The sequence below is a fragment of the Rhea pennata genome, chromosome 9 (assembly GCF_028389875.1).
Source record: "Rhea pennata isolate bPtePen1 chromosome 9, bPtePen1.pri, whole genome shotgun sequence".
Lineage (NCBI taxonomy): Eukaryota > Metazoa > Chordata > Aves > Rheiformes > Rheidae > Rhea > Rhea pennata.
In genome coordinates, this window is record NC_084671.1 from 26,328,191 (window position 1) to 26,353,014 (window position 24,824).

Sequence of the window (24,824 nt, forward strand, 5' to 3'; positions counted from 1 at the left end):
AAAAAAAAAACACCCTTCAAATACTTTGACACATCATTATGTTCGCTGCAGGGAGTCTTCAGAATAAAGATTAGGGAGAGGAAAAAAAAAAAGTGTGACAAATGGACAGTTTTGTCTTTTGCTACTCCTGCAGCTGTAACTGTGTTTGTTTTGTAGTTGCATTTTTGTAGTTGCATTTTTCTAGCCCAAGTGCTGTGGGCAGAGGCAGGGTGGGAGGGGAGGCAGCCCCTGTTCCTGCCAGCCCTCTCCAGCTGCTGGCACGGAGCTGCGCCAGGAGGCCCGCTGCTGTGACACTGTCCATTTGTCACCGCACGCTGGATTTCTTTGATGGGCAAAACTCCTGTTCAGTGTATTTAAAGCTTTCTCTTTACATGAGTATGATTTGAACTGCAAGCTACCTCGACAAAATTTCAGTGACTAGACTGAAGTGCAGTTTTGTGCAAGCTCCAGAATGCATTTTTGCCCCCCCTCTCCTAGTACTAATTTCTCTTTCAGCATTTTACCATACCATCCTTTTACATTTCTTTAGCTGCAGCTGGATGCATTACCTCTCCTAGCCATTTTATCCAGTGCAGTTTGTAATTCAAGGGGATATTCAAACATTAACTTTCAGTATCTGAAAACATTTCTATTTAGTAAAAACTGCATTTTGTTTTATAACTAGAGGAGGCAACAGCACTACCAGAAGAATGCCCGCATTGAGTGATTAATTCTCATGCAAGACTGCCAGTCTATTTTTGTGATTTGAATGTAGGCCTGAGAAGCAGAGATTTTTTTTTTTCTGAAGTGCCCTTTGCAGTTGGATCTGTACCTGAAAGAGAAGTCAGTTTGCCTCCTCTGTTCTTGCAGAATAGTTCTTTATTGTACACAATTTTGCTCAGTAATACTTTAATGAAAATTTAGCAATTATGGTAAACACCGGTTCAAAAATTTATTTGAAGAAAGTTGTAGAGTATGGTTTTATACCATTAAGAACGGGAACTGAATATTGTCTCAGACTGAAACCACTTACAGTAGAATTTTCTGTTTGTTATTTTTAAAAATGTCTAAGGAATAGTTAATACAAAATCTTCTCAGATTCTGATACACTTTCAACAACCTCTTTAATCCATGGAAGGTAATTGGATACCCGAGTGTATACACCGTATTTTCCTTTTTCTGCACAGCCTTCACCCCAGCTGACAATCCCTAAGAGAAACCAAGTGTTGTGGTAAGATACGGTAAAAGGGCCACCACTGTCCCCTTTGCAGGCGTCTTCAGCTTCAGCCTCGTAGCCAGCACAGAACATGTTATCAGTAACCAGTTTATCTGTTGACCGTTGGCACGTGTCCATGCTTACGATGGGCAACTTGACTTTCATGAGGAAGCGCAGAGTAGCGCCTCTGTAGTGGGTGGCCCCCCATCCACTGACCATCCCCACTCTTCCTTCTTCGGTTAGCAGGGTTGCAAGGTTGGGGCTAGGAAGGCAGATGGGGATCGCGTACTCATTAAAAACAACATCGCTGCTCAAGTATAACAAGGCAATGTCACTGTTGTAGTTATTGGAGTCGTAGTGGGGATGTGTCCAGCTCCGTTCCACGTCAATCTTCTGTTCTTTCATTTCTCTTTGGTATTTGTCAAAGTCTCCTGTAGTCATGAGCGGATTCAGATGTTAGAGAACTGTAAACAACTTGTACAGTATTTTCAGCAGGAAGTGGAGTGAATGTTTTGATCTTTCATCTTAAGGCACAGATCAAAGTAAATCACAAGCTGTAAAAATAATTTCCCATGCTGCAGATATAATCCTGCATATCACGCTGATCTATTTTCTTTTTAAGGGACTAATAAAAAAAAAAGTTGCTGACTGGAAGAACAGCCATCTACAGAGATTACGGATTCCTGTGTGCAGAGATTTTAACACAAATACTGTTCATGCCTTTTAATAAGCACTGTATTTTGAACAGTTTGCATGGGTTACATGGGGCTGCCTTACCTTCCTCTCAGGAATATGAAATAAGCAGTAACAGGCAGCTGAAGAAGGGTGTCTGTGCATGGGTGGGAGTATGGGTGCCTGTGTCTGTGGGTGGGGGTGTGCCAGTGGCTGTCTGTGCGTCTGTCTCTGTGCTTGTGGGGGGGGGGTGTCGAAGGGGGGGTGTGGGGATGGGAGGGTGTAGGAGGGGTGTGTGGGGGGTGTGTCTCTATGCCTCTGTATGGGTGTCTGCATGGAGGGGTGTGTATGTGTGGGGTGTGTGTGTGGGGGAGTGTGTCTCGGTATCTGCATGGAGGGGTGTGAGGGGGGCTGTAGAGGGGGATGTGTGTGTGATGGGAGTGTGTGGGGTGCATTTCTGTGCCTCTGTGTGGGTGTCTGCATGGACGGGTGTGTGTGTGTGGGGGGGGGCATGCCTCCATGCCTCTGTGTGTGGTTGTCTGCATGGAAGGGGGTGTGTCTGTGTGTGGTGGGGGGGGGTGTGGGAGGTGGGTGTGTGTCGAGGGGGTGGGTGTGCATGTGGTGGGGTGTGGGGGAGGGAGAGGGGGGTGTGTTGGGTGTGTGTGTGGGGGAGGTGTCTCTGTGCCTCTGTGTGGTTGTCTGCATGGGGGGATGTCTGTGTGTGGCGGAGTGGGGGTGGGTGTGGGTGCAGGGGTGTGGGGAGGGGGGGGTGTGCATGTGGTGGGGTGTGGAGGGGAGAGTGGGGGGGGTGGCAGGGAACGGAGGTGTGTGGGGGTGTGCGTGTGTGGGGTGTCTGCATGGAGGGGTGTGTGTGTGTGTGTGTGTGCGCACGTGGGGGGTGTGGGGTGTGAGTTTGTGTGGGGGCGTGTGCTTCTGTGGGTGTCTGCATGGCAGGGTATGTGTATGTGAGGGTCTGGGGGGTGTCTGGGGGTTGTGGTGGAGGGTGTGTGTGTGGGGGGGAGGCTGTGGGGTGTGTGTGGGGGGGGTGTAGAGGGGGCTATAGGGATGGGAGTGTGTGGGGATGTGGGGGGGGGTGTGTGTCTGTGAGTGGGTGTCTGTATGGAGCGGTGTGTGGGGTGTGTGTGTGTGGGGGGGGGGTGTTGCTGGGGGTGTGTGTGCAGGGGTGTGTGTGTGGGGTGTGTGTGTGTGATGGGGTGCATGTGGGAGGCTGTGTGTGTGGGGTGTGTCTCTGCTTCAGTGTTTGGGTGTCTGCATGGAGGAGTGTCTGTGTGTGGGGGGGGTAGGGTGTGTGGGGTTGTGTTTCGGGGGGTGTGCTTGTGGGGGGGGGGTTGGGGATGTGTGCAGGGGTGTGTGTGGGGGGGGGGGTGGGAGGGGGTGTGTGTGTGTCTCTGTGCCTCTGTGTGTGGGTGTCTGCGTGGGGGTGTGCGTGGGAGGGGGGGGTGTGAGGCGTGTGCGTGCGGCGTGTATGTGGGGGTTGTGTGTGTCTGCCTCTATGAGTGGGTGTCTGTGTGGAGGGGTGTGTGCGGGGGGGGGGTGTGCCTCTGTGTGGGGTGTGGGGGTGTAGAGGGGGGTGTGGGGTGTCTGTGCGGGGGGATGTGTGTCTCTATCTCTGTGAGTGGGTGTCTGTATGGAGGGGGGTGGGGTGTGTGTGGGCATGTGTTTCCAGGGGTGTGTGTGTGTGGGGGGGGGGGGGGGGATGTGTGTGTGTGATGGGGTGTGTGTGGGGGGGGGGGCTGTGTCTCTGTGCCTCTGTGTGTGGGTGTCTGCATGGAAGAGTGTGTGTGTGTGTGTTTGGGGGGTGGCTGTGTGTGGGGGGGGTGGTGAGGGGTGTGTGTGCCTGTCTGCATGGAGGCGTGTGAGTCTGTGGTGGGTGTGGGGGTGTGGTGGGAGTGTGTGTTGGGGTGTGGGGGCGGGGTGTGGGGGGGTGCAGTGTGTGTGGGAGTGGTGCAGAGGGGGTGGGTGTGGCGGCAGAGGGAGGGGTGTGGGATGTGTGTGTGGGGTGTATGTGTGTGGGGGGGTGTGTCTGTGCCTCTGTGTGTGTGTCTGCATGGAGGCATGTGAGTGTGTGTGGGGGGTGTGGGGGTGTGGCAGGAGAGTGTGTGTGTGGGGGGGTGTGCCTCTGTGTGTGGGTGTTTGCCATGGAGAAGGATGTGTCTGTGTGGGGGGTGTGGGTGCAGGGGTGTGTGTGTGCGCGCACACAGGGGTGTGTGATGAGTGTGTCTGGGGCTGTGGGGGGGGGGCGGTATGGGGGGGTTTCTGGAGGGTGTGTGTGTGGGGGGTGTGAGGGTGTGGCAGTGTGCGTGTGTGGGGGTATGAGGGGGTGTGTGGGGTGGGGGTGGGAGGGGTGGTGTGTGTGTGAGGGGGTGTGTCAGGGGGTGTGTGTGGGGGGGTGTGCACCTCTGTGAGTGGGTGTCTGCAGGGGTGTGTGTGTCAGGGCTGTGTGTGTGTCTGTGGGGGAGGGTGGCGGGGGGGCTGGGGGGGGTGTGAGGGTGTGTGTGTCTGCCTCTGTGTGTGGGTATCTGCATGGAGGGGTGTTTGTGGGAGGTGCATGTGTGGGGGGGTGTAGAGTGGGCTGTGCGGATGGGAGCGTGTGGGGGTGTGTGGGGTTCGTGTGTGGGTGTGTGATGGGGTGTGTGTGGGGGGGCTGTGCTTCTGTGGGTGTCTGCATGGAGGGAGACATGTCTGTGTGTGTGGGGTGAGTGTGTGTGCGCACACGGGGGTGTGTGATGGGTGTGTGGGGGTGTGTGTGGGGGTGTGGGGGGGTGTGTGTGTGAAGGGGTGCAGGGTGTGTGTGTGGGGTGTATGTGTGTGGTTGGTGTGTGGGGTGTGTGTGGGGGGGCACTGGGGAGGGGTGTGTGGGGGGGGTACTGGGGAGGGGTGTGTGTGTGGGGGGCAGTGCGTCTGTGCCTCTGTATGTGGGTGTCTGCATGGAGGGGGGTGTGGGGGGGTTTGTGTGCGTGGAGGGGGTGTGCGTGGAGGGGTGTGTGTGGGGGGGTGTGCAAGGGGGGGTGTGTGGGGCAGGGTGTGTGGGGCAGGGTGTGTGCAGGGGTGTGTGTGGGGGGTAGTGGGGAGGTGTGTGTGGGGGAGGTGAGGGGGGGTACTCGGGATGGGTGTGGGGGGGGTGTGAGTGTGTGGGGGTGTGTGTGGGGGCAGTACGTCTCTGTGCCTCTGTGTGTGGGTGGCTGCATGGAGGGGTGTGGGTGGGGGGTGTGGGTGGGGGGTGTGGAGGGGGGTGTGTGTGATGGGTGTGTGTGTGTGTGTGTGATGGGGTGTGGGAGGCTGTGTGTGTGTGTGCCTCTGTGTGGGGGTGTCTGCATGTAGGGGTGTGTGTGTGTGGCGAGCATGTGTGTGTGTGGGGGGGTGTGGGTGCAGGGGTGTGTGTGGGGGTGTGTGTGGGGTGAATGTGTGTGTCTGTGGGGGAGGGTGGCAGGGGGCTGGGGGAGGGGGTGTGTGAGGGTGTGTGTCTCTGTGCCTCTGTGTGGGGGTATCTGCATGGAGGGGTGTGTGTGAGTCTGTGGGGGAGTGTAGAGTAGGCTGTGGGTATGGGAGTGTGTGGGGGTGTGTGGGGTGTGTTTCCGTGTGTGTGTTATGGATGTGTGTGGGTGTGTGATGGGGTGTGTGGGGGGGCTGTGCCTCTATGTGTGGGTGTCTGCATGGAGGGAGGTGTGTCTGTGTGTGTGGGGGGGGTGTGTGTGCACACGTGGGGGTGTGTGATGGGTGTGTGGGAGTGTGTGGGGGGGTGTAGGGTGTGTGTGTGTGTGTGTGTGGTTGGTGTGTGGAGGGTGTGTGTGGGTGTACTGGGGAGGTGTGTGTGTGTGAGGGGGTGTGTGGGGAGGGCAGTGCATCTCTGTGCCTCTGTGGGTGTCTGCATGGAGGGGTGTGTGTGGGGGGGGGTTTGTGTGTGTGGAGGGGTGTGTGTGGGGGGTGCGCAGTGGGGGTGTACAGGGGGGGTGTGCGGGGGCATGAGTGTGTGGCAGGGGGTGTGTGGGGGGTGTGTGTGTGGGGGTGTTTGTGGGGGGTGCGTGTGTGCGGGGGTGTGTGTGTAGGGGCAGTGTGTCTCTGTGCCTCTGTGTGTGGGTGGCTGCATGGAGGGGTGTGTGTGTGTTGGTGGGGGTGTGTGGAGGGGGTGTGTGTGGGGTGTGTGATGGGTGCGTGGGGGGGTGTGTGTGATGGGGGGTGTGGGGGGGGTGTGTGCCTCTGTGTGGGTGTCTGCATGTAGGGGGGTGTGTCTGTGTGTGGCAGGCGTGTGTGTGGGGGGTGTGTGTGTGTGCGCACACAGGGGTGTGTGATGAGTGTCTGGGGCTGTGTGGGGGGGGCGGTGTGTGTGTGTTTCTGGAGGGTGTGTTGGGGGGATGTGGGGGTGCGGCAGTGTGTGTGGGGGTGTGTGTGGGGTGGGGGTGGGAGGGGTGGTGTGTGTGTGAGGGGGTGTGTCAGGGTGTGTGTGTGGGGGGGTGTGCACCTCTGAGTGGGTGTCTGTGGGGGTGTGTGTGTCAGGGCTGTGTGTGGGGTGTGTGTGGGGGGTGTGTGTGTGTGTGGGGGAGGGTGGCAGGGGGGCTGGGGGGGTGTGAGGGTGTGTGTCTCTGTGCCTCTGTGTGGGGGTATCTGCATGGAGGGGTGTGTGTGGGGGTGTGTGTGAGTCTGTGGGGGGGTGTAAAGTGGGCTGTGGGGATGGGAGTGTGGGGGGGGCGTGTGTGTGTGTGTGGGTGTCTGCATGGAGGGAAACATGCCTGTGTGTGTGGTGTGAGTGTGTTTGCGCACGCGGGAGTGTGCGGGGTATGTGTGTGGGTGTGTGTGTGGGGGGGGGAGTAGGGTATGTGTGTGTGGTTGGTGTGTGGGGTGTGTGTGTGGGGGTACTGGGGAGGGGTGTGTGTGGGGAGGGCAGTGCGTCTCTCTGCCTCTGTATGTGGGTGTCTGCATGGAGGGGTGTGGGGGGGGTTGTGTGTGTGGGGGGGTTGTGTGTGTGGGGGGGGTTGTGTGCGTGGAGGGGTGTGTGTGTGGGGGGGTGGGGTGTGGGGGGTGTGCAGGGGGATGTGCAGGGTGTGTGTGTGGGGGCATGGGTGTGTGGCGGGGTGCGTATGGTGGGCGTGTGTGTGTGGGGCAGGGTGTGGGGGGGTGTTTGTGGGGGGTGCGTGTGTGTGGGGGGGTGTGTGTGGGGGGGGTGTGTGAGGGGGGTAGTGGGGAGGTGTGTGTGGGGGGGTGAGGGGGGTACTCGGGATGGGTGTGTGGGGGTGTGTGTGGGGGGGCAGTGTGTCTCTGTGCCTCTGTGTGTGGGTGTCTGCATGGAGGGGTGTGTGTGTGGGGGGTGCGTGTGTCTGTGGGGGGGTGTGGGGTGTGTGTGTGGGGGGTTGTGTGTGGGGGGTGTGCATGTGTCTGTGGGTGTGTGTGTGAGGGTGTGTGTCTTTGTGCCTCTGTGTGTGGGTATCTGCATGGCGGGGTGTGTGTATGTGTGTCTGGGGGGTTGTGCGCCTCTGTGAGTGAGTGTCTGCAGGGGTGTGTGTCAGGGCTGTGTGGGGGGGTGTGTATGGGGCTGTGGGGGCGGTGCGGGGGGGTGGCAGGCAGGGTGTGGCGGGAGGGTGTGCATGTGTCTTTGGGGGTGTGTGTGTTAGGATGTGTGTCTCTGTGCCTCTGTGTGTGCGTATCTGCATGGCGGGGTGTGTGTGTGTGTGTCTGGGGTGTGTGTGTGGGGTGTGTGCGCCTCGGTGAGTGGGTGTCTGCAGGGGTGTGCGTGTTGGGGTGTATCTGTGCCTCTGTGTGTGGGTGTGTTTGTGTCTGTGGGGGGTTGTATGTTGTGTGTGTGTGGGGGGGGGTGTAGAGTTGGCTGTGGGGATGGGAGTGTGTGTGGGGGTGTTTCTGTGTGTGTGTATGTGTGTGCAGGGGTGTGTGTCGGGGGGGTGTAGAGTGGACTGTGGGGATGGGAGTGTGTGGGAGTGTGTGTGTGTGTGTGCAGGGGTGTGTGGGGGGGGTGTTTGTGTGTGTGTGTGATGGGGTGTGTGTGTGGGGTCTGTGTGTGTGCAGTGTGTCCCTGTGCCTCTGTGTGTGTGTATCTGCATGGCGGTGTGTGTGTGTCTGGGGTGTGTGTGTGTCTGCAGGGGTGTGTGTGTCGGGGCTGTGTGGGGGGTGTGTGTGGGGCTGTGTGGGGGCGGTGTGGGGGGGTTGCAGGGGGGGGCTGCAGGGACTGGCGGGGTGCGGCGGGGGGTGTGTGTGTGTTAGGATATGTGTCTCTGTGTCTCTGTGTGTGGGTATCTGCGTGGCAGGGTGTGTGTACGTGTGTGTGTGTCTAGTGGGGTGTGTGTGGGGGGTGTGTGTGCCTCTGTGAGTGGGTGTCTGCATGGCGGGGTGTGTGTATGTGTGTCTGGGGGGTTGTGCGCCTCTGTGAGTGAGTGTCTGCAGGGGTGTGTGTCAGGGCTGTGTGGGGGGTGTGTATGGGGCTGTGGGGGCGGTGCGGGGGGGTGGCAGGCAGGGTGCGGCGGGAGGGTGTGCATGTGTCTGTGGGGGTGTGTGTGTTAGGATGTGTGTCTCTGTGCCTCTGTGTGTGGGTATCTGCATGGCGGGGTGTGTGTGTGTGTCTGGGGTGTGTGTGTGGGGTGTGTGCGCCTCGGTGAGTGGGTGTCTGCAGGGGTGTGCGTGTTGGGGTGTATCTGTGCCTCTGTGTGTGGGTGTGTTTGTGTCTGTGGGGGGTTGTATGTTGTGTGTGTGTGGGGGGGGGTGTAGAGTTGGCTGTGGGGATGGGAGTGTGTGTGGGGGTGTTTCTGTGTGTGTGTATGTGTGTGCAGGGGTGTGTGTCGGGGGGGGTGTAGAGTGGACTGTGGGGATGGGAGTGTGTGGGAGTGTGTGTGTGTGTGTGCAGGGGTGTGTGTGGGGGGGGTGTTTGTGTGTGTGTGTGATGGGGTGTGTGTGTGGGGTCTGTGTGTGTGCAGTGTGTCTCTGTGCCTCTGTGTGTGTGTATCTGCATGGCGGGGTGTGTGTGTCTGGGGTGTGTGTGTGTCTGCAGGGGTGTGTGTGTCGGGGCTGTGTGGGGGGTGTGTGTGGGGCTGTGTGGGGGCGGTGTGGGGGGGTTGCAGGGGGGGCTGCAGGGACTGGCGGGGTGCGGCGGGGGGGTGTGTGTGTGTTAGGATATGTGTCTCTGTGCCTCTGTGTGTGGGTATCTGCGTGGCGGGTTGTGTGTACGTGTGTGTGTGTCTAGTGGGGTGTGTGTGGGGGGTGTGTGTGCCTCTGTGAGTGGGTGTCTGCAGGGGTGTGTGGGTGGAGGGTGTGCATTCGTGTGTGGGGGTGTCTGTCTCTGTTCGTCTGTGTGTGGGTGTCTGCATAGCAGGGTGTGTGTATGTGAGGGTGTGGGGGTGTGTGTCTGGGGGGTGTGGGTTGAGGGTGTGTGGGGGTGTGTGGGGTGTGTGTGCCTCTGTGAGTGGGTGTCTGCAGGGGTGTGTGTGTCGGGGCTGTGTGGGGGGTGTGTGTGGGGCTGTGTGGCGGCGGTGCGGGGGGGTTGCAGGGGGGGGCTGAAGGGACTGGCGGGGTGTGGCGGGGGGGTGTCTCTGTGCCTGTGTGTGTGGGTGTCTGCATAGATGGGGCTGTGTCTGTGTGTGGTGGGGTGGGGCGGGCATGTGTGTGTAGGAGGGCATGTGTGGGGTGTGTGTGGGGGGGGTCTGTGTGTAGGGTGTGTGTGTGGGGGAGTCTGTGGGGGTGTGTGTCTCTGTGCCTGTGTGTGTGGGTGTCTGCATGGAGGGGGTGTGTGTCTGTGTGTGGCAGGGTGGGGCAGGCGTGTGTGTGGGGGCATGTGGGGGGGTGTGGGGTGTGTATGTCTCTGTGGGTGTCTGCATGGGGGTGTGTGTGGGGAGGCGTGTATCTCTGTGCCTCTGTGTGTGGGTATCTGCATGGAGGGGTGTGTGTGGGGGGTGGGAGTGTGTCTCTGCCTCTGTGAGTGGGTGTCTGCATGGAGGGGTGTGTGTGGGGGGGTGAGTGTGCGCGTCGGGGCAGTGGGTGCGTCAGGGAGGTGGGTGTGTGTGGGGTGTGGGAGTGTGTGTGTGGGGGTGTGTGTGGGGGCATCAGGGTCGGGTATATGGGGGTGTGTGGGGGGTGTTGGGTGTGTGTGGGGAGTGTTGTGGGGGGGTCGGGTGTGTGTGTGGGGAGTGTGTGTGGGGGGGTGTGGAGTGTGGGGGTGTGGGGTGTGTGTGCGAGGGGGTGTGGGAGGGTGCGTGGTTGGGTGTGGGGGGCGTGTAGGGGTGTGTGGGGGGGTGGTGTGTGTGTGGTGTGTGTGTGAGGGTGTGTGTGTGCGGGTGTTGTGGAGATGTGTAGGGGGGAGCGTGTGGGGTGTGTGTGTGTTGGGGTGTGTGGGGGGTTGGTGTGTCTCTGTGCCTCTGTGTGTGGGTGTCTGCATGGAGGTGTGTGTGTGTGGGTGGGAGTGTGGGGAGTGTGGGGGCGGGGTGGGGTGTGTGTGTGTTGGTGTAGTTGGTGTGTGGGGGGTGTGTGGGGTGTGTGTGTGGGGGGGTAGTGGGGAGGGGTGTGTGGGGGGGTTGTGGGGCAGTACTGAGGAGGGGTGTATGTGTGTGGGGGACAGTGTGTCTCTGTGCCTCTGTGTGTGGATGTCTGCATGGAGGGGTGTGTGTGTGGGGTGTGTGTGTGGGGTGGGTGTATGTGGGGGGTGTGGAGGGTATGGGTGTGTGTGTGTGAGATGTGTGTGGTGGGGGATGTGGGGGAGACAGTGTGTCTCTGTGGCTCTGTGTGTGGGTGTCTGCATGGAGGGGTGTGTGGGTGTGGGGGGTGTGCGGGGTATGTTTGGGTGTGTGTGTGGGGTGTGTGTGTGTGTGTATTCAGGGTGTGTGTGTGTGTCTCTGTGCCTCTGTGAGAGGGTGTCTGCATGGAGGGGTGGGTGTATGTGGGGAGGTGTGTGTGGGGGGGTGTTGGGTGTGTCTCTGTGCATCTGTGTGTGGGTGTCTTCATGGGGGTGTGTGTCGGAGGGGTGTGTGGTGGGGGTGTGGTGGTATGGGGGGGTGTTTGTGTGTGGGGTGTGTGTCTGTGCCTGTGTGTGGGTGTCTGAATAGAGGGGTGTGCGTGTGTGTGCACGTGTGTCGGGTGTGGGGGGGGTGTGTGTGCGCGTCTGTGCGTGTGCACGACTGTATTTACTGGTGCCCCCGGAAGCTCTGCTGCTGCTCGCTGCAGTGACAGGGGCTTTGTGCTGCCCAAGAGATTGAAGAGCTTCATAACCTGAACCTGGTTGGATCAGCTGAGAACTGCACCTGACCGCGTTAACGGGCAGAGTTGTTTTTCACGGGAAATTAGGCCCCTTTTATCACAACCCGCCACCCCACACGTAAGACGCGTACTTACCGACAGTAACGTGGTGCGGTCTCACAAGATCGAGGCAATGGGCAGCTGTGACCACCCACCGACTGCTGATCAAAGTCCCCCCGCAGAAACCAACATCTCTGCTACTTCGGATCAGAACCTGCATGAAAGAACAGGAACAAGGTGATGCTACCGCTGATCTGTAGGAACAGGTACGAATGCTGTCAGCGATCTCCAGTTGTTCGCAGGCTCCGTGTCTTGAAAACAACACGATAGCTTTAATCACTATGTTGCACCAATCAAAGATGACGTTGCCTGAGAAAGTAGTAAGGAGCGATCATAAAACTGAGAAATGGAGCAGAATATATGAGGAACTGAGCCTGGGTCAGAGAGGAACAGCGCTAGAGCGACGGACACCGCTGGGGAAACAAGCGTGACCTGTTATTTTTAAATGTGGTTTTCGGTTTTTCCGTGTGGGGAGTGGGAGGGGAAAACGACACAGTCGCTAACGCTCCAGTAGCACCCAGGCTGGAACAGCCGGAGGGGTGTGCAGTAAGCTGCACCACGAAACAGGAGGCAGCAGTGCTTGTTTCCAGTTTGTCAACTAGAAGCAAGAGCAGAGATACAGGAAAAAATTGTTACTTTTCCCTTTTTTGGGGGGTAATAAACTTTGGAATGAAGTTTTCTTTCTACAAAGAAAACAGAGAAAAGGTAAAAGTTCCCTTGCTGTTACACGTCTCAGTGTTGTAAGTTGATGGCGCAGAACGATATGCTCCATTAATACCTCAGCAGCTCTGAATTAAACTCATCCCTCAATTTTTCCATTTCATTTGCTGATGCCAAGGAAGAGTAAGTTGGTACTCTGCAGATTAGTGAAGTTAAAGTGGAAGCAGCAATTTTCAAAATTGGAAAAGAAAAATCAATCATCTGAGACACCCTCCTTAGCAGCTCTGAGTCTTGCACTGGTGCAGTGCCTGGAGTAATAACATGTTTTACATAAGCCATATTGACTTAATTCTTTGTAAAATGATTTGTGCAAAAAAAAAAAAAAAAAAAAATCAGTGTACTGAAACACACTTTTAATGCTATCCAGTAGTATTAGAATGAAACAGTGAAAAGTAAAAAAGGAAAACAATTAAATTATCTTGCAACTGCATCTCGAGGTTATAAAGAACTAGAATGGAAAAGTTTTGCAAAAGGCTTTAAAAAAAAAAGTTTTCTACCATAATCTAACTTCAGAACTTCCTTGACAGAAATGTTTTGTATTTCTAGAAGAGACTGTATAAGTTAGGAAGAATTTAGCCTATATTCCCCTCCACTGCCCCCAAAATCAGTCTCATCTGCTTCAAGGGAAATTTGTTGGCGCTCTTACTGGAAGTGTATACGATGTTAGAAATGAATCTAATAAATAGCAGTAGTTACACCAAACTTGCCCAGTTAGGTTCAACTCATTTTTCATCTGTAAAATACCTCATGACCTGCGCTCTTGGAAAAGCTGTGTGGAAATAATGTGAGATTTTTCAGATCAGATGGATTTGTTAGGTAACAACAGCTGTACACTAAAGAAATGAAGGCAATCTAAATAAGCAAAAATTAATCACACCTAAGGACAAAATGCACAACTGTGGAAAGAATGGCAGTACTTGAGGGAGGTTCTCCTACTTGCCACACGCCGCCCATGTTCAGCCTCGAGCCCCCCTGAGTTTTAGCCTCCTACCTGTAACGTGTCTGAAGAGTTCAGTATTCCAGAGGCACCTCCTGCTCGCAAGAGAATTTTTCGGAATATATTACTGGTTCCAGAAGGAAGCAGAAGCACAACCTTTCACCAGCGCGTTCAGAAACAGCAGGAGAACCAACACCGCCCCCCCCCCCAAATTACAAAGCAGGAGAAGATCTGGGTTGTGTAATTAAGAGAGAAAATACTAAGCTGAGCTCATAAAAGCCCCGTACATCCAGGTTAGAGGGACGAATGCTGAGCAAAGGCAGCTAAGATACAGATCATGAGAAAAGACCTGCAGAAGCGTGGGAAATGTGCGAGATATTTGCTTGAATTGCTCTAGCCTAGAAAAACTCTGTAGCAGCTTGGTGAAGTCTTTATTCCACAGAGTGAGTCAGTGCTAAAGTTAAAAAGTGTTCAGGTATAGTATTTATGGCCAGACTGGAAGGAAGGTATTACCTGCCAGGGACAATGTCCACGGTGACACAGTGTTCCTCCGGTTATTCTGGAATCATCATGTTCTGAAGTATTGATGTTTAGCTGGGTGTACCAAGTCTTGACTGGAACATTTTCCCCACCCTCGTGCTGGTGAAGCTCTCTGTGCACGTTTTGAATTGCCCCTATTCCGTTCTGGCCAGCAATGCGCTCAGCGGTTTGGTTTTGCCCAGCAGCATTTTCCACTGTTTCATTCTGCCCAGCAGTAGCTTGTGTTGTTGCATTCTGCCACGTAGCACCCGTCTGCTCACACCACCTACTTTTGCCTCTCCCAGTTGTGTTAGGCCTGGTGGTCCCCTGCACAGTCTCACTTTGCTCAGGGACGTTCTCCTGCCCAGCAGCACCATCCTCCACTATTGTCTTGTTCCAGCTGGAAGCATCTTCTGCCAACCCGTTCTGCCCGCAGTCACCCTCCGTGATCTTGCTTCGCCCAACAGCAGTCTCTAAGGGCTTGGTCTCCCTGGCAGCACCCATCTCCTTTTGGCTAACGGTGCCCTCCATGCTCCCATTCCACTCAGTCACATTGTTCTCCAGCTCTCGCAGGCTTCTCGGTACCATTTTCTGCCCCAGAGGCTCTTGCTCCAAATCACGTCTGACTTTAACAAGTCCACACGGAAATGGTGCTGGGGCAGGGGGGGGAAACTTTGAGCTTTAGTACATTATATACTGTATTACTTCTATTTACAGAATATGCCTCCCGCCCCCCAGCCCAGGAATGAACTTCAAACCTCATACTTCAGATCCCAGCAAAAAACATTGCCTTTGCAATGGCCAAAAAAAGCCCAGCTGTAGCTTGCCCCCCCGCCCCCGCCAAGACCTGATCAGAACTAACTAACTAACTGGAAAATGCAGCACAAGACTGTGCCTTTTCTGAAGCACAGCCATCAGACTGGGCTGGCTACAATAGGAGCAGTCTGCCACGTGCTCACTTCAAGACCAAGTTCATCAGGTCATAGGATTCGCCTCCCAGGGTGCCTGTTGTGACAGGGGCAGTAACACGAGTTTTAAAGGAGCTGGGATGAGGTCAGGACCCTCTCTACGAACCGAAGTGTGACTCAGTTATAAGTAAGTTGATCTAAGTCTGTGCTGCCACATCCCATCACAGCCCACGTACCGCTGCTCCTTTGCCCAGTACCTGCTCATGGGGACACTGGATCAGGGAAACAGCTGATGGAGAAGCAGCTTAACTTTTTTTTGCTCTCCAATACAGCAAGTGCAAGTTGCCACAAAGAGATGACAGTGCCTGCAAAACTGCTCTTCACCCGCAGTAACTCTCGAGTTGAACACTTTACCTGACTGCACACATTTCTTCCCGTCCTCATGCAGGGTATAGTCCTTTGCGCAGGAACACACCACATGAAAGGCTCTTTCAGTGTCTTGGCAATAGTGCCAGCACCCCCCGTTCTTATACCAGCACTCCAGCTTTTCTGCAATGGAAGCGTACACAGTCACTTGTTTTTTGCTATGGACAGGTGCCTCAGCAGCACACAGCTTCTACAATGGTCATTACATGAAAAAAAATATGACAGAGCATAAGAAAAAAAAATCTGCAGTAATGTGGCACGAGAAAAGAGGAAATTATCTCTTACAGTTCCAGAAAAACACCATGATCTGTAGCAAACCAAGCACATGGCCTTACTTTGTATCTGTTTTAGTCCTTTTTTTTTTTTTTTTTTTTTTTTTTTTTTTTTTTTTAAGCATTTTGTATTTGTCAGCTTTGTCTTAAGGCCATAGTTTAGACCTAGGCCTTTTGTCTATAGAGCATGGCTGAGAAGAGCACACACTTCTAAATGCATCCATTTTTGGTCCTTCTGCAAGTCTTATCTCTTGTACCAGGGCAGATTTAAAGTATTAAGTTTCTTTGGTGGGTGGCCAAGTCTGCCAGAAATTGTCAGAGCTGTTTCATGTACTGCTGCATTAAAAAAAGAAAAAAAAATTGCTTTACTGTGAAAAGGTTGGCAAAAATAAACCAAGCGAAAAAAATTTCTCTCAATTCTCTGTTTCCACCTCAGTTTTGTTTTTGCTATAATTTCATGCCTCATTTTCACTTGCGAGCTGCAGACAGTATCTCATAGGGCCAAGGGTCCAATAAGGGGTACAGAGATCTTCTGGTTCCTTTTTCATCATTCATGCATTGAAACATAAATACAGAATTGTTTGTTAACACTGAGCTTTTTGGCTAATAAGTCCAATGCAATTAATCAATATAAAATCAAAAAAAGAACAGGGCCACAGCATGAAAGAGTTCCAGCAGAAGCTTCTGTTGCAGGAGTTACTAGATTTGTTAGCGCTCTACCTTAAAGTGATAAAAAGTAGTAGTCCCCTGTCTTTTCTTGGGGGGGGGCGACAGGAGATGGCCAAGTGCTTTCCCCTGGGCTTGTACAGACCAGCACAAGAGTCCAGAACTGAGATGCTTCGGTGTAACAGAGGGCAATGCTACCCTCTTGCTTAGCACAGCAGAGCTAAGAGTAGCTACAGTCACTGTCACTTCATGATTCCCTTTCTAGGATGGTGCTGCCCAAGCACATTGCATATGAAAACACTGTTCTAATGTATTGAACAACAGACCAGTGACATATCAGACAGATACAGGCAACACTGATAGCCTCAAAGAAGAGACTGTGCAAAGGTTTAGCTCAAGTGTACAAGGAACAATTTCCAGCTTTAATCCTTCAAGATGCCACTTAATGTGTGTATTTCCTCTACTCACCTCTTTCACAGTTATCTCCTCCAAATTTTGGAGGGCAGATGCAGAAATAATTGTAGTGTCTTATTTTGCAGATTCCACCATTCTTGCAGGGATTTGCGTTACATGGATTTAAACCTAATAGAAAGGAAAGAGGCATAGTTTAATTCCAGCAATTAGAAGCATGGCTTTAAGCTTTCACATAGCTCTTTGCACCCAGCAAGAACAGAAGAAATAGATAAAAAAAATTACTTTTTCTAACCTACCTTTGTAATTGAACCAAAACTCCATCTGCAAGAAGAAATCACAAATGAAGAAAACAGTCAGCAAGCGGTCATACTGGTTACTGAACATATTTAAAAAGAGACAGGTTTGTTAGGGTGCAGGTAAATTAGAACCATGAAATATATTCTTAAAGCAAATCTGATCATCACTACGCAGCACGTTTTGGTGTGTATCATGGACCAGTCACAGTATGTGTGAACTGGAGTATACTGGGACACAAATAAACTGGAAGATTAGATCCCCAAATGCTCCAGTCAGGAAGGGGTGCATGGCACCAGCGTAAAGCCCCTCAACACCAAGTGCTCCACTCTGAAGAGCACAGAGACATCACCGCAGTAACTCAGGGGTAGTGCAAGAGAAATTAGACATCTCTAAAATTACAGTCTCAATCCTCTGTTAAGCCTTTCCTAGCTTTGAAAGTCTTAAGACCTCTTGTTTGATTAATATTTCTGCTTAAGCAGAATTATTATTTTTTTCAGAACTATCATGTGAGTGATCATACAATCCCAGAACAAGGCGGTATTGAAACGAGAACATTCACCCAGCATGTTCATCAGGAAGATCTATTCCACTTCATACTCACATTCCACCAAAATCTAACTTACATCTCCACCTTTTCTGCATTGTGTCTTCACAACTAATTAAGTAATTGGAGTTTAGAGTAAAAACGCAAATAAAAAGGGTATAATATTTTTACTATTGTTAAATCACTTGAAGTTAGAGCATATGATTTATCTGTCAGTGGAACTTCTGGTTGAAAACAATTTCTTGGATCTCAGTGACTATTAACTTTCTTTTTCCTAAAATAAAGTTTCTCACCGTTTTCTCCTGTGAGTGGAAAATCTCCTTGGCTTCCTCAAAGGAACACTTTTCCTCAATGCACTCTCTCTCCAAGTTTCCTGGACGAATCTCTTCCAGAAAATAGTTGGCACGTTTATGGACCTTCAGCACCTCATGTGCTTTATCTTTTCTTATAAACACTAGATAGACAAAATTGAACAGTTAGTCATACTGGAGGACAACAATCCATCATTACAGTAAGTCATGCATGCTTTCAGTTGGATAAATAAGATAAAGAAGGGGAAGAAAATCTATTTAAGCCACCAAAAGGGAAATTAAATTAATCCGTGTTCCAACAAAAGGCATTACTACTTTAAGCTTTATTTTAGTGGACCAAAAGACTAGTTCACTTAAAAAAAATCTCAAAATTCATCATTTTGAACTAGAGTTTTTTTTAATGGTGCCAATGACAGGCAAGGTAATTTAAGATTTACTGTTGAAATAATACTGAGTATTTTTAGATTGCTTTCTCTTTTGGAAAGGGCTTAAAACTTAGGCAGCTATGACTACCCATAAAAATATCTTACATTATTAAAGATTTCATCACTCTTACAAGAAAAATCTTCTAATGCAGTTAGACAGTTCCCAAAGTCTGTGTCATGATGCTCAAGCTGTGGTTGCTGATGAGTACGGTCACAGTAGTGGAGGCACTGGCTGTGTCTTGGGAAGAGATCCCAGAGGGCAGCACAGCTCCCACAGTCTGGGAACTTCACACTCACGTGTCTTTTGTTTGAGGAATTTGGACGCCTTGTTCCAGTGTGTTCCATCATATTTGGAAGGAATAACGTGATGGTTCGTTACTGAGACTTGCAGACTAGTGCATGAATAGTATTTTATGCAATGCCTTAAGAGCTACGACTGTCTCTAAGTTAAGGGAGGAGTGGCCCCCAGAGAAGAGGGAACGTGACAATAACGTTATATACCTCCTGGTGCCGCCCTTTCTATTAATAGCGAGTCCTTGTTATGGCACCTCTAGCTGAAGTGTAGTGCCCCAGGGACTTTTCAGCCAGTAGGAACATACACATTTCTGTAGTGATGGAGCAGGTTTAATTCAGTTGCCCACCCAAGTTTCTAATGACATTTGAGATGTCACAGGGTACTTGGCTTGGCCTTCAGCTGTTGCACTGCACCTCCTGTCTTCTCTCCCTCTCAGCCCTTGTGGTTCTATGGATACAATATACCATCTTGGACACCTCTGGACCCTTACACGTAGGGACTGAATTGAGCCCTAAGCCACTATTTAGAGAAGATTTTTGCCTTTTTGTTAGACTTCCAGAAGAATGGCCCTACATCCAAAGCCTTCGCACCTGAAAGAAAGCTTGTGAAAAAATACTGCTTAGAAGTGTTCAAAAAGAAAAAGCTCATCTTGTAAATCTAACATAGTTTACTAAAACTTCATACATCAGGCATTTAACAGTGCTGTTTTCCTATTCACAGTTTAGTGACCTAGACACAAGTCAAAACCCTCTTACAGAGAACCCAGTTTTGCAGATGGACCATAAAGGCACACACTGCTTTGCATTTGCCCAAGTATCTTTATCAATCACTGAAATTCTAGAATAATACTAAATTGCTTCACTTCTAGGCAATTAGAAACAGTTCACAGTAACTCTTAGCTGAGAAAAGCTTTGGAGAGATCCTACTGTCTGGTAACAGGGAAAACACCTTTCACTCACATCAGTGAAGTTACCATTATCAGTTGAGTTCTGGGGTCGTCTTTAAAGGATATACGTACAGTAAGTACCACCATACAGAGGCCACACCTACTGTAAAGCCTTCTAGTTTACAGATGTCACTCCTGCTATCTTCTACTCTTCCTTCCTCTGCAAGGACAGCCACATTATCCTTTCCATTCTTGCACTCTGTTCTAAGGCTCTTTGAAGTCATATGCTACTAGTAGTAATAGTAAAAATCAACATAAAGGCCCTAGAAAACATGCCCAAAGTGCCTAATTTTAGTTCCCCAAATTTGAAAATGTGGCTTTGCAAAAGTAATTTGAATTTTCGTTCCAGTGTCACAAAGAGAAGAGTTGTCACAGGACAGTGGTCTACACAGGAAGATAAGAATGGTGATTTCTTTCCCAAATATAAATGAATATTCATTTTTCTCTTGTGCATTTCAGGAAGTGCTCCCTGAACACTCAGGAGTTTGTTTTCAGAAAAAGAATGTGGTTTCAGTTTGAACGCCAGGATGCTCACTACAAGACAATTAGGTTAAAAACGTAATTCAGAAGTACCTACCTGAATATGGACAGCTGCTGTTGATGGAGCACATTAGTAGGAGAAACATCACAAGTGAGGAACCTCTCTCCATTTTAGTGAGTTTTTGGAATCCTCTGGCTTCCTGCTGCTTACCTGCAGAGGGAAACGGAGAATGAAACTGGCATACCATCACAAAGGCAACAAGGGTCAAGCAGAGAGCAAAAAAAGAGACAGAAGTAGAAGCAAGAGGACAGAAGACTGAAAAAAGAACAAAAACTAATGGATTAATTTTGCTCTGATTTCCTTTTTCTTGCTCTAACAACACTGATGATGCATACTAAAACAGGAATCCCCGTAGTTCACAAGGCAACGTGTACAGATTGACATCGCTCAAGAAAGTGGCACAGGGTCTGATCCAAAGCCCATGGAAGTGGCAGCAAAGCTCTGACGAATGTGACAGGCATGGATCAGGCCCAAGTTGAGCAGAAGCCAGCTCCCCTGACAGCCTTGTTTAAACTGCGAAGGATCCCAGGCTGAGGTCGGAGCCACACGGTTCAGCCAGTTGTTTCTAATGACAGTAGCTGTCGTGTAATTACTGACTGTCTTATTTAATAAGACCATATGCTAGAATTTTTATTAGGAAACTAGCCACCACATACCTGGCAGTAAATTTTATGAGAGAGAAGTTTGTACTTCTTTATTTTCACAGTTTCAACAATTTTGCCAGGGTTTGATAGGAGTTATTTCTCTATTTGTGTCATCTTCCAAAACACAGGACCCAGAATACATTCGCTTTACAGAAACCCATACAATTATACTCACTTTTTTCCCTTTTCTTTTCTGTTTTCTTAAGGGAAGACAGAAGAGAGATTTGGATGTACACCAGGAACAGCCATGAGGTCAAGAGATTGATCATTAACCAGTCACAAATATTGACAGAGGAGAAACAACCTTCTGGATTCTGTGAAACACACCTGGAACCCAAAATCAAAATAAAATGGTGTGCATGTGTTTCTACACACACACCTACACACATATTCTTAAAAAGCTGTCTTTAAAAACATCCTCCAGCAACAAAAGTGACTTCCCTGCAACAACTTTTTTCAGGAAAATTTGGTGTTTTTGAGAGAGGATTTTTGAAGCTCCATCTTCTTTCAGTAAGTAAGATCAACTGATATGGAAAATACCCAAGCTCCTCTATGGACCCTTCTGTTGAAATATGCAAAGTTGTGAGCGTGTAGGAGGATTCACAGCAGGAGGGCAAACACTGCCCTGCAGTAATCATGGCTATTCACAGACATTACAGCCTCTAGTTAAGACACATTTTACTGATTTTGAATACAATGCTGTTTTTCCTTCTAATTTAATGTCTAGCAACCTCAGTCTTCTCAGAAGCTTATATTCCCAATTCAGGCCTTGGCTAGAAAGCTGCTGTTCAAAGAAGCATAATTCTTTAACATTTATTCATTTTTAAATCTAGCACCAAAGAAAAAAGTGTGCATGTAGGGGAGAGAGAGAGACAGAGGGGGCTGAACGTACTCTTTGGTTTCAGCTCGCCTCCAACATGAAGCCCTTGGCCTGTGAGCGTTGCTACTTTTATGCAAGAATCAACCTCAGCACTTGCTTAACAAACATGTAAGCAGCTTGTGAGTCAGCAAGCCTAAGGCCACAAATTCAAGGGATATTAAGCCTCTTTGCTTGAGAGCATATTAAATTTCTTATAAATTCTGATACCAATTTTTAAACCTGCAAAAACTGTCATTGTATTAAACTTCATTTTGACTATTACTGCTTCCTGTGGCTTTATTGGTGCTATATATCTTTATTTTATTTACTGTCAAATACATATAGATACAGATGCAAACAAAAAAGTTATCAGTAAATACTAGGTAGGCTAATATTGCCTGCAACTGATTGCATTCACTAACATAAGCATTCTTTTCTAATAATTTGCTTATCTTACTAATTAGAAGAGATTTACAGACATTAAGATAAAAAGAGTATGCAAAAGCTTGGAATTAATTCTTCTGAGTAACAGTAGAAGCATTGACTTTTAAGGAGGTGCATGCAGGGAGAAAATCAGGCACTGATTTTGCAAGAAATTGAAAATATGGAGAAGTTCTGCTGACCTGTTTAATTAACTTAATCTGTGAGCACTGGAGTAAAATGTGAATGAGTGGAGGCAATGATGATCCTGTTAAAATTTCATTGTGTTGAAAGAAAAGCTACGCAAATGCAGAGCAAACCAAATTAATGATTGTGGATAACGTGACAGAGTAAAGCTGAGGTGACGGAACTGTATTACTAAACTGATTTTTGAACCACTTCCCTAAATTGGTCTCTCTAATTCGGTCTTCTCCTGCCCTTCCTCACCTCTCAAACCAGTTCAGTCATTTTACTCTTCAAAGGCATATCCTTTGCACCATGAACAACCTTATCGTTTACAGCATCTAAGCTTAACAGGGTACTGTTTCTTGGCTGTAAGCCTGAGTAGGACCACGTTACAAATAAACAACATAAGCTAGAAAAAGTACCACGGAAAACAGTACACGAGGTTAAGATATATGCAATATTTAATCCTGAAGATTTGACAGTACATTATACTGCATACTGTCACTAGCACACAGCCACAATATTCCAGACTCACAATGTAAGAATTAACCCTTAAAAGAAGCAAACATGTCATCTATGTGGCGTTGGATCCACTCAAGGTACTGGCTAACTTTGGTGTAGACTCCAAATTTCTCCAGTCTTCCACAGCCTTCGCCCCAGCTCACTAGTCCAACCAGAAACCAAGTATCCCTAAATTTAGTGATCATGGGGCCTCCACTGTCCCCACTGCAGGAATCTTTCTTGTCTCCTAAGCTCCCAGCACACAGCATGTTATCAGAGATAGCAAATCTCATAGCTTGGGCACACTCATTCCGGGCAACCATGGGGATTTCAATATAACTGAGGACAGCAGAGTAATTCTTCTTGGCAACCTCACTTGTGCTGCCCCAGCCAGTTATCACCATTTGCTTCCCATTTGTTGTCAGCTCATGTTCTGCCAGGTCCCTGGTGGGAAGACAGATAGGGAGCACGTATTTGTTATACGTCACAGGCTCAGCCAAGTGCAGCATGGCTATGTCATTGTCAGAAGTCTCCTTGTTATAATTTTCATGGCTCATATGTTTGTCAACCCAAATGGTTTGCTCCTCCGCCTCAGTACGGAAACGGTGATATTTACCTGGAAGAGCAAACAAGAAGATGAGAGATGTTCCTGAGCTTTCTGATCTGTCAAAGCAAAGGGAGTCCTCCTTCACCTTCACCACTAAAGTCTCTGGATTACACTGGCGCTTTAGGAGTCTACGTTCCGCTTTTAATATCCTTGCAACAGAGACATTTGCTCATTTTGTTTTTAGGTTAACATGTTCAATTTAATTTAATGCACGATAAATCTTTACTCTTTTCATATTTGTCTGTACTATGAATAAATGTGGTACTAAATGAATTAGTATTCCAGAGTTAGGCTCATCAGTTGAGAAACTGAAATGCTTCTGCATTGCCATGTTATGTCCATATTACTGTACTCTGCGTGTAACTAGAGAGATACTCTTGAGGAGGAAAATAATCTTCTTAGAGTCAGTATTAAAACCTGGAAGACCAAGAGTGCAGCAAAGCAAGAAATTTACAGTAGTATGAGTGTTTTGCTGTATATCCAGTATCTGAATGACTGAAATTCAGAATCTAAAAGATAAATGTGACATATTAGCAAAGACTGCTCCTTTTTTAAAACCTTGGAGCTGTATTTTAAAGAGTTTCTGACCACTTAAGACTTCTCCGTCATTATTTGTACTACACAATCATGGCCACTTCACGAGCCAAGCAGTTATGCAAAAGTGAATAGGAAACTAAGTTGAAAAGAGCCACAAAGGCAAGAACAAGTCATTTGTATGTGATACACTGGAAAAGACAGAGAAGGATCTGTCCAATATGATCTTGAGAGTGAGTCACAAAAATTAATTGTGTGGGTTTTTTTCCTGTAAAAGAGTCACAGTGTCTCCAAGTGTAACAGCCTTAAGACCAATCAAGAATTAGATTCTCAAAACACCTCTCAAGTCTAGTCTTGGATTTCCAGATCACTTATTTCTGAGTCTCTCTTCTTGCTCCTTTGCAGACAGCCAACATTACCATATATACCCACAGGGAACAGCACGCTTCCATACCTGAAACGGATCTGCCAGGCACCTGTATTATATAGTACCAAAGCTCGAAGAGGTTGTTATTATCAAGCCATTACACACAAATCCATTTTTTCCCTGCTGTTACGACCTCTCTTCTTCATGGTGGCAGTGCTCTTGGAGCAGAATTTCTTACTACGTGCATTCATTTTGCAGCAACCTTGGCAGGGGGCTGGCTGTCATGGATTCCCAATGGTAAGGGGCAGGTTTTTTTCCTATCTTCACAGCTACAAAGCTCTGCTTTAGACCTCAGAATTCACTGAAGTGACTGTGGACTCGGTCACTGTGAGAGCACCTCTTCTGGAGAAGCCAGTGGAGTTGTGTGGGACCATACCTTCAGCCAGGCTTCACATGCTCCGTATACAAGTACGGCCACGGACTCTCTAGCTCCTGACAGCCAACTACAAACAGGTGAGCAACAGCTCCTGCAGCAGCGCCACCAAAGCAGTTTCTCCCTTCTCCCTTCCAAACACCTCCACAAGAGGACATCCTTTTGACCTCTGGTCATGAATACTTCCTTTCTCAGTTGTTATCTACCCCAAGAGTTTCAAAGTCCTATCCACACCTAGAGGTACTGAACCTAGAAACTGTGTGAAACACATCTAGTCCCTTCTACACATTAAGGAACATGATATTTTGTAGCTGGCAGAAAAATATTACCCTGAGGTTCTACATAAACAAGGAATTGTAAGATCTGTTCTCGAAAGGGAGAGACTTAGTATTTTGAATTGATGCAACTATTGTTACATCCACCTCTCTGCTCTGCTTTCTTGGAGCTCTGAATATTCTTGTTGGTGCTGTAACCTGGAGAGGTACGAACAAGAGCTATCAGCAGGAGATTTGGGATGATGTTCTCAAGCCCATCTTCCAGAACTTTAGCTACTCCAAGATGTAACTTTTCATTTCAGACATCAACAATCCATGTGAATCCTGCTCTAGGATCCTACACTACTGCTCAACCTCCTGACTGCAAACCTTGACACAAGCTTCCTCTCCAGTTTTGCTCTTACAGACAGTCAGCAGAGAGGCACAGCAGGATGAAGTCAGTTGATAGAAGCAGGTCTAGTAAGAACTCCACAGTTTCATGATAGATGCCTTTGTTATGGTCACGGAGTTCACACCTGCCCTAGCACAGTGATGCCTCCGTTCCAGGCATCTCAGAGCCTTGATGGTGGATGTCTCTAGGGTTTAGAGCACGTGTGTCCTTTCC

General features: G+C 49.7%; 1 protein-coding gene across 2 annotated transcripts in view; it reads right to left on the reverse strand.

The window, feature by feature from the left end:
* Positions 1 to 880: 880 nt before the first annotated feature.
* Positions 881 to 24,824, reverse strand: part of PROC (protein C, inactivator of coagulation factors Va and VIIIa) — a 32,116-nt gene continuing 8,172 nt past the window's right edge. Inside the window, exons 2-10 of one of the 2 annotated variants that reach the window (XM_062582644.1) lie at positions 20,214 to 20,365; positions 19,431 to 19,544; positions 17,170 to 17,330; positions 16,332 to 16,356; positions 16,090 to 16,203; positions 14,672 to 14,806; positions 13,344 to 14,002; positions 11,210 to 11,327; positions 881 to 1,626 (exon numbers count right to left, since the gene is read on the reverse strand). In XM_062582644.1, coding sequence (XP_062438628.1) covers positions 1,058 to 1,626; positions 11,210 to 11,327; positions 13,344 to 14,002; positions 14,672 to 14,806; positions 16,090 to 16,203; positions 16,332 to 16,356; positions 17,170 to 17,330; positions 19,431 to 19,544; positions 20,214 to 20,307 — 1,989 coding nt within the window. In that variant the 5' untranslated portion in view covers positions 20,308 to 20,365 and the 3' untranslated portion in view covers positions 881 to 1,057. Of the gene's footprint in view, positions 1,627 to 11,209; positions 11,328 to 13,343; positions 14,003 to 14,671; positions 14,807 to 16,089; positions 16,204 to 16,331; positions 16,357 to 17,169; positions 17,331 to 19,430; positions 19,545 to 20,213; positions 20,366 to 21,918; positions 22,621 to 24,824 lie in introns of those variants that run through there. The other variant, XM_062582645.1, reaches the window with a different exon arrangement.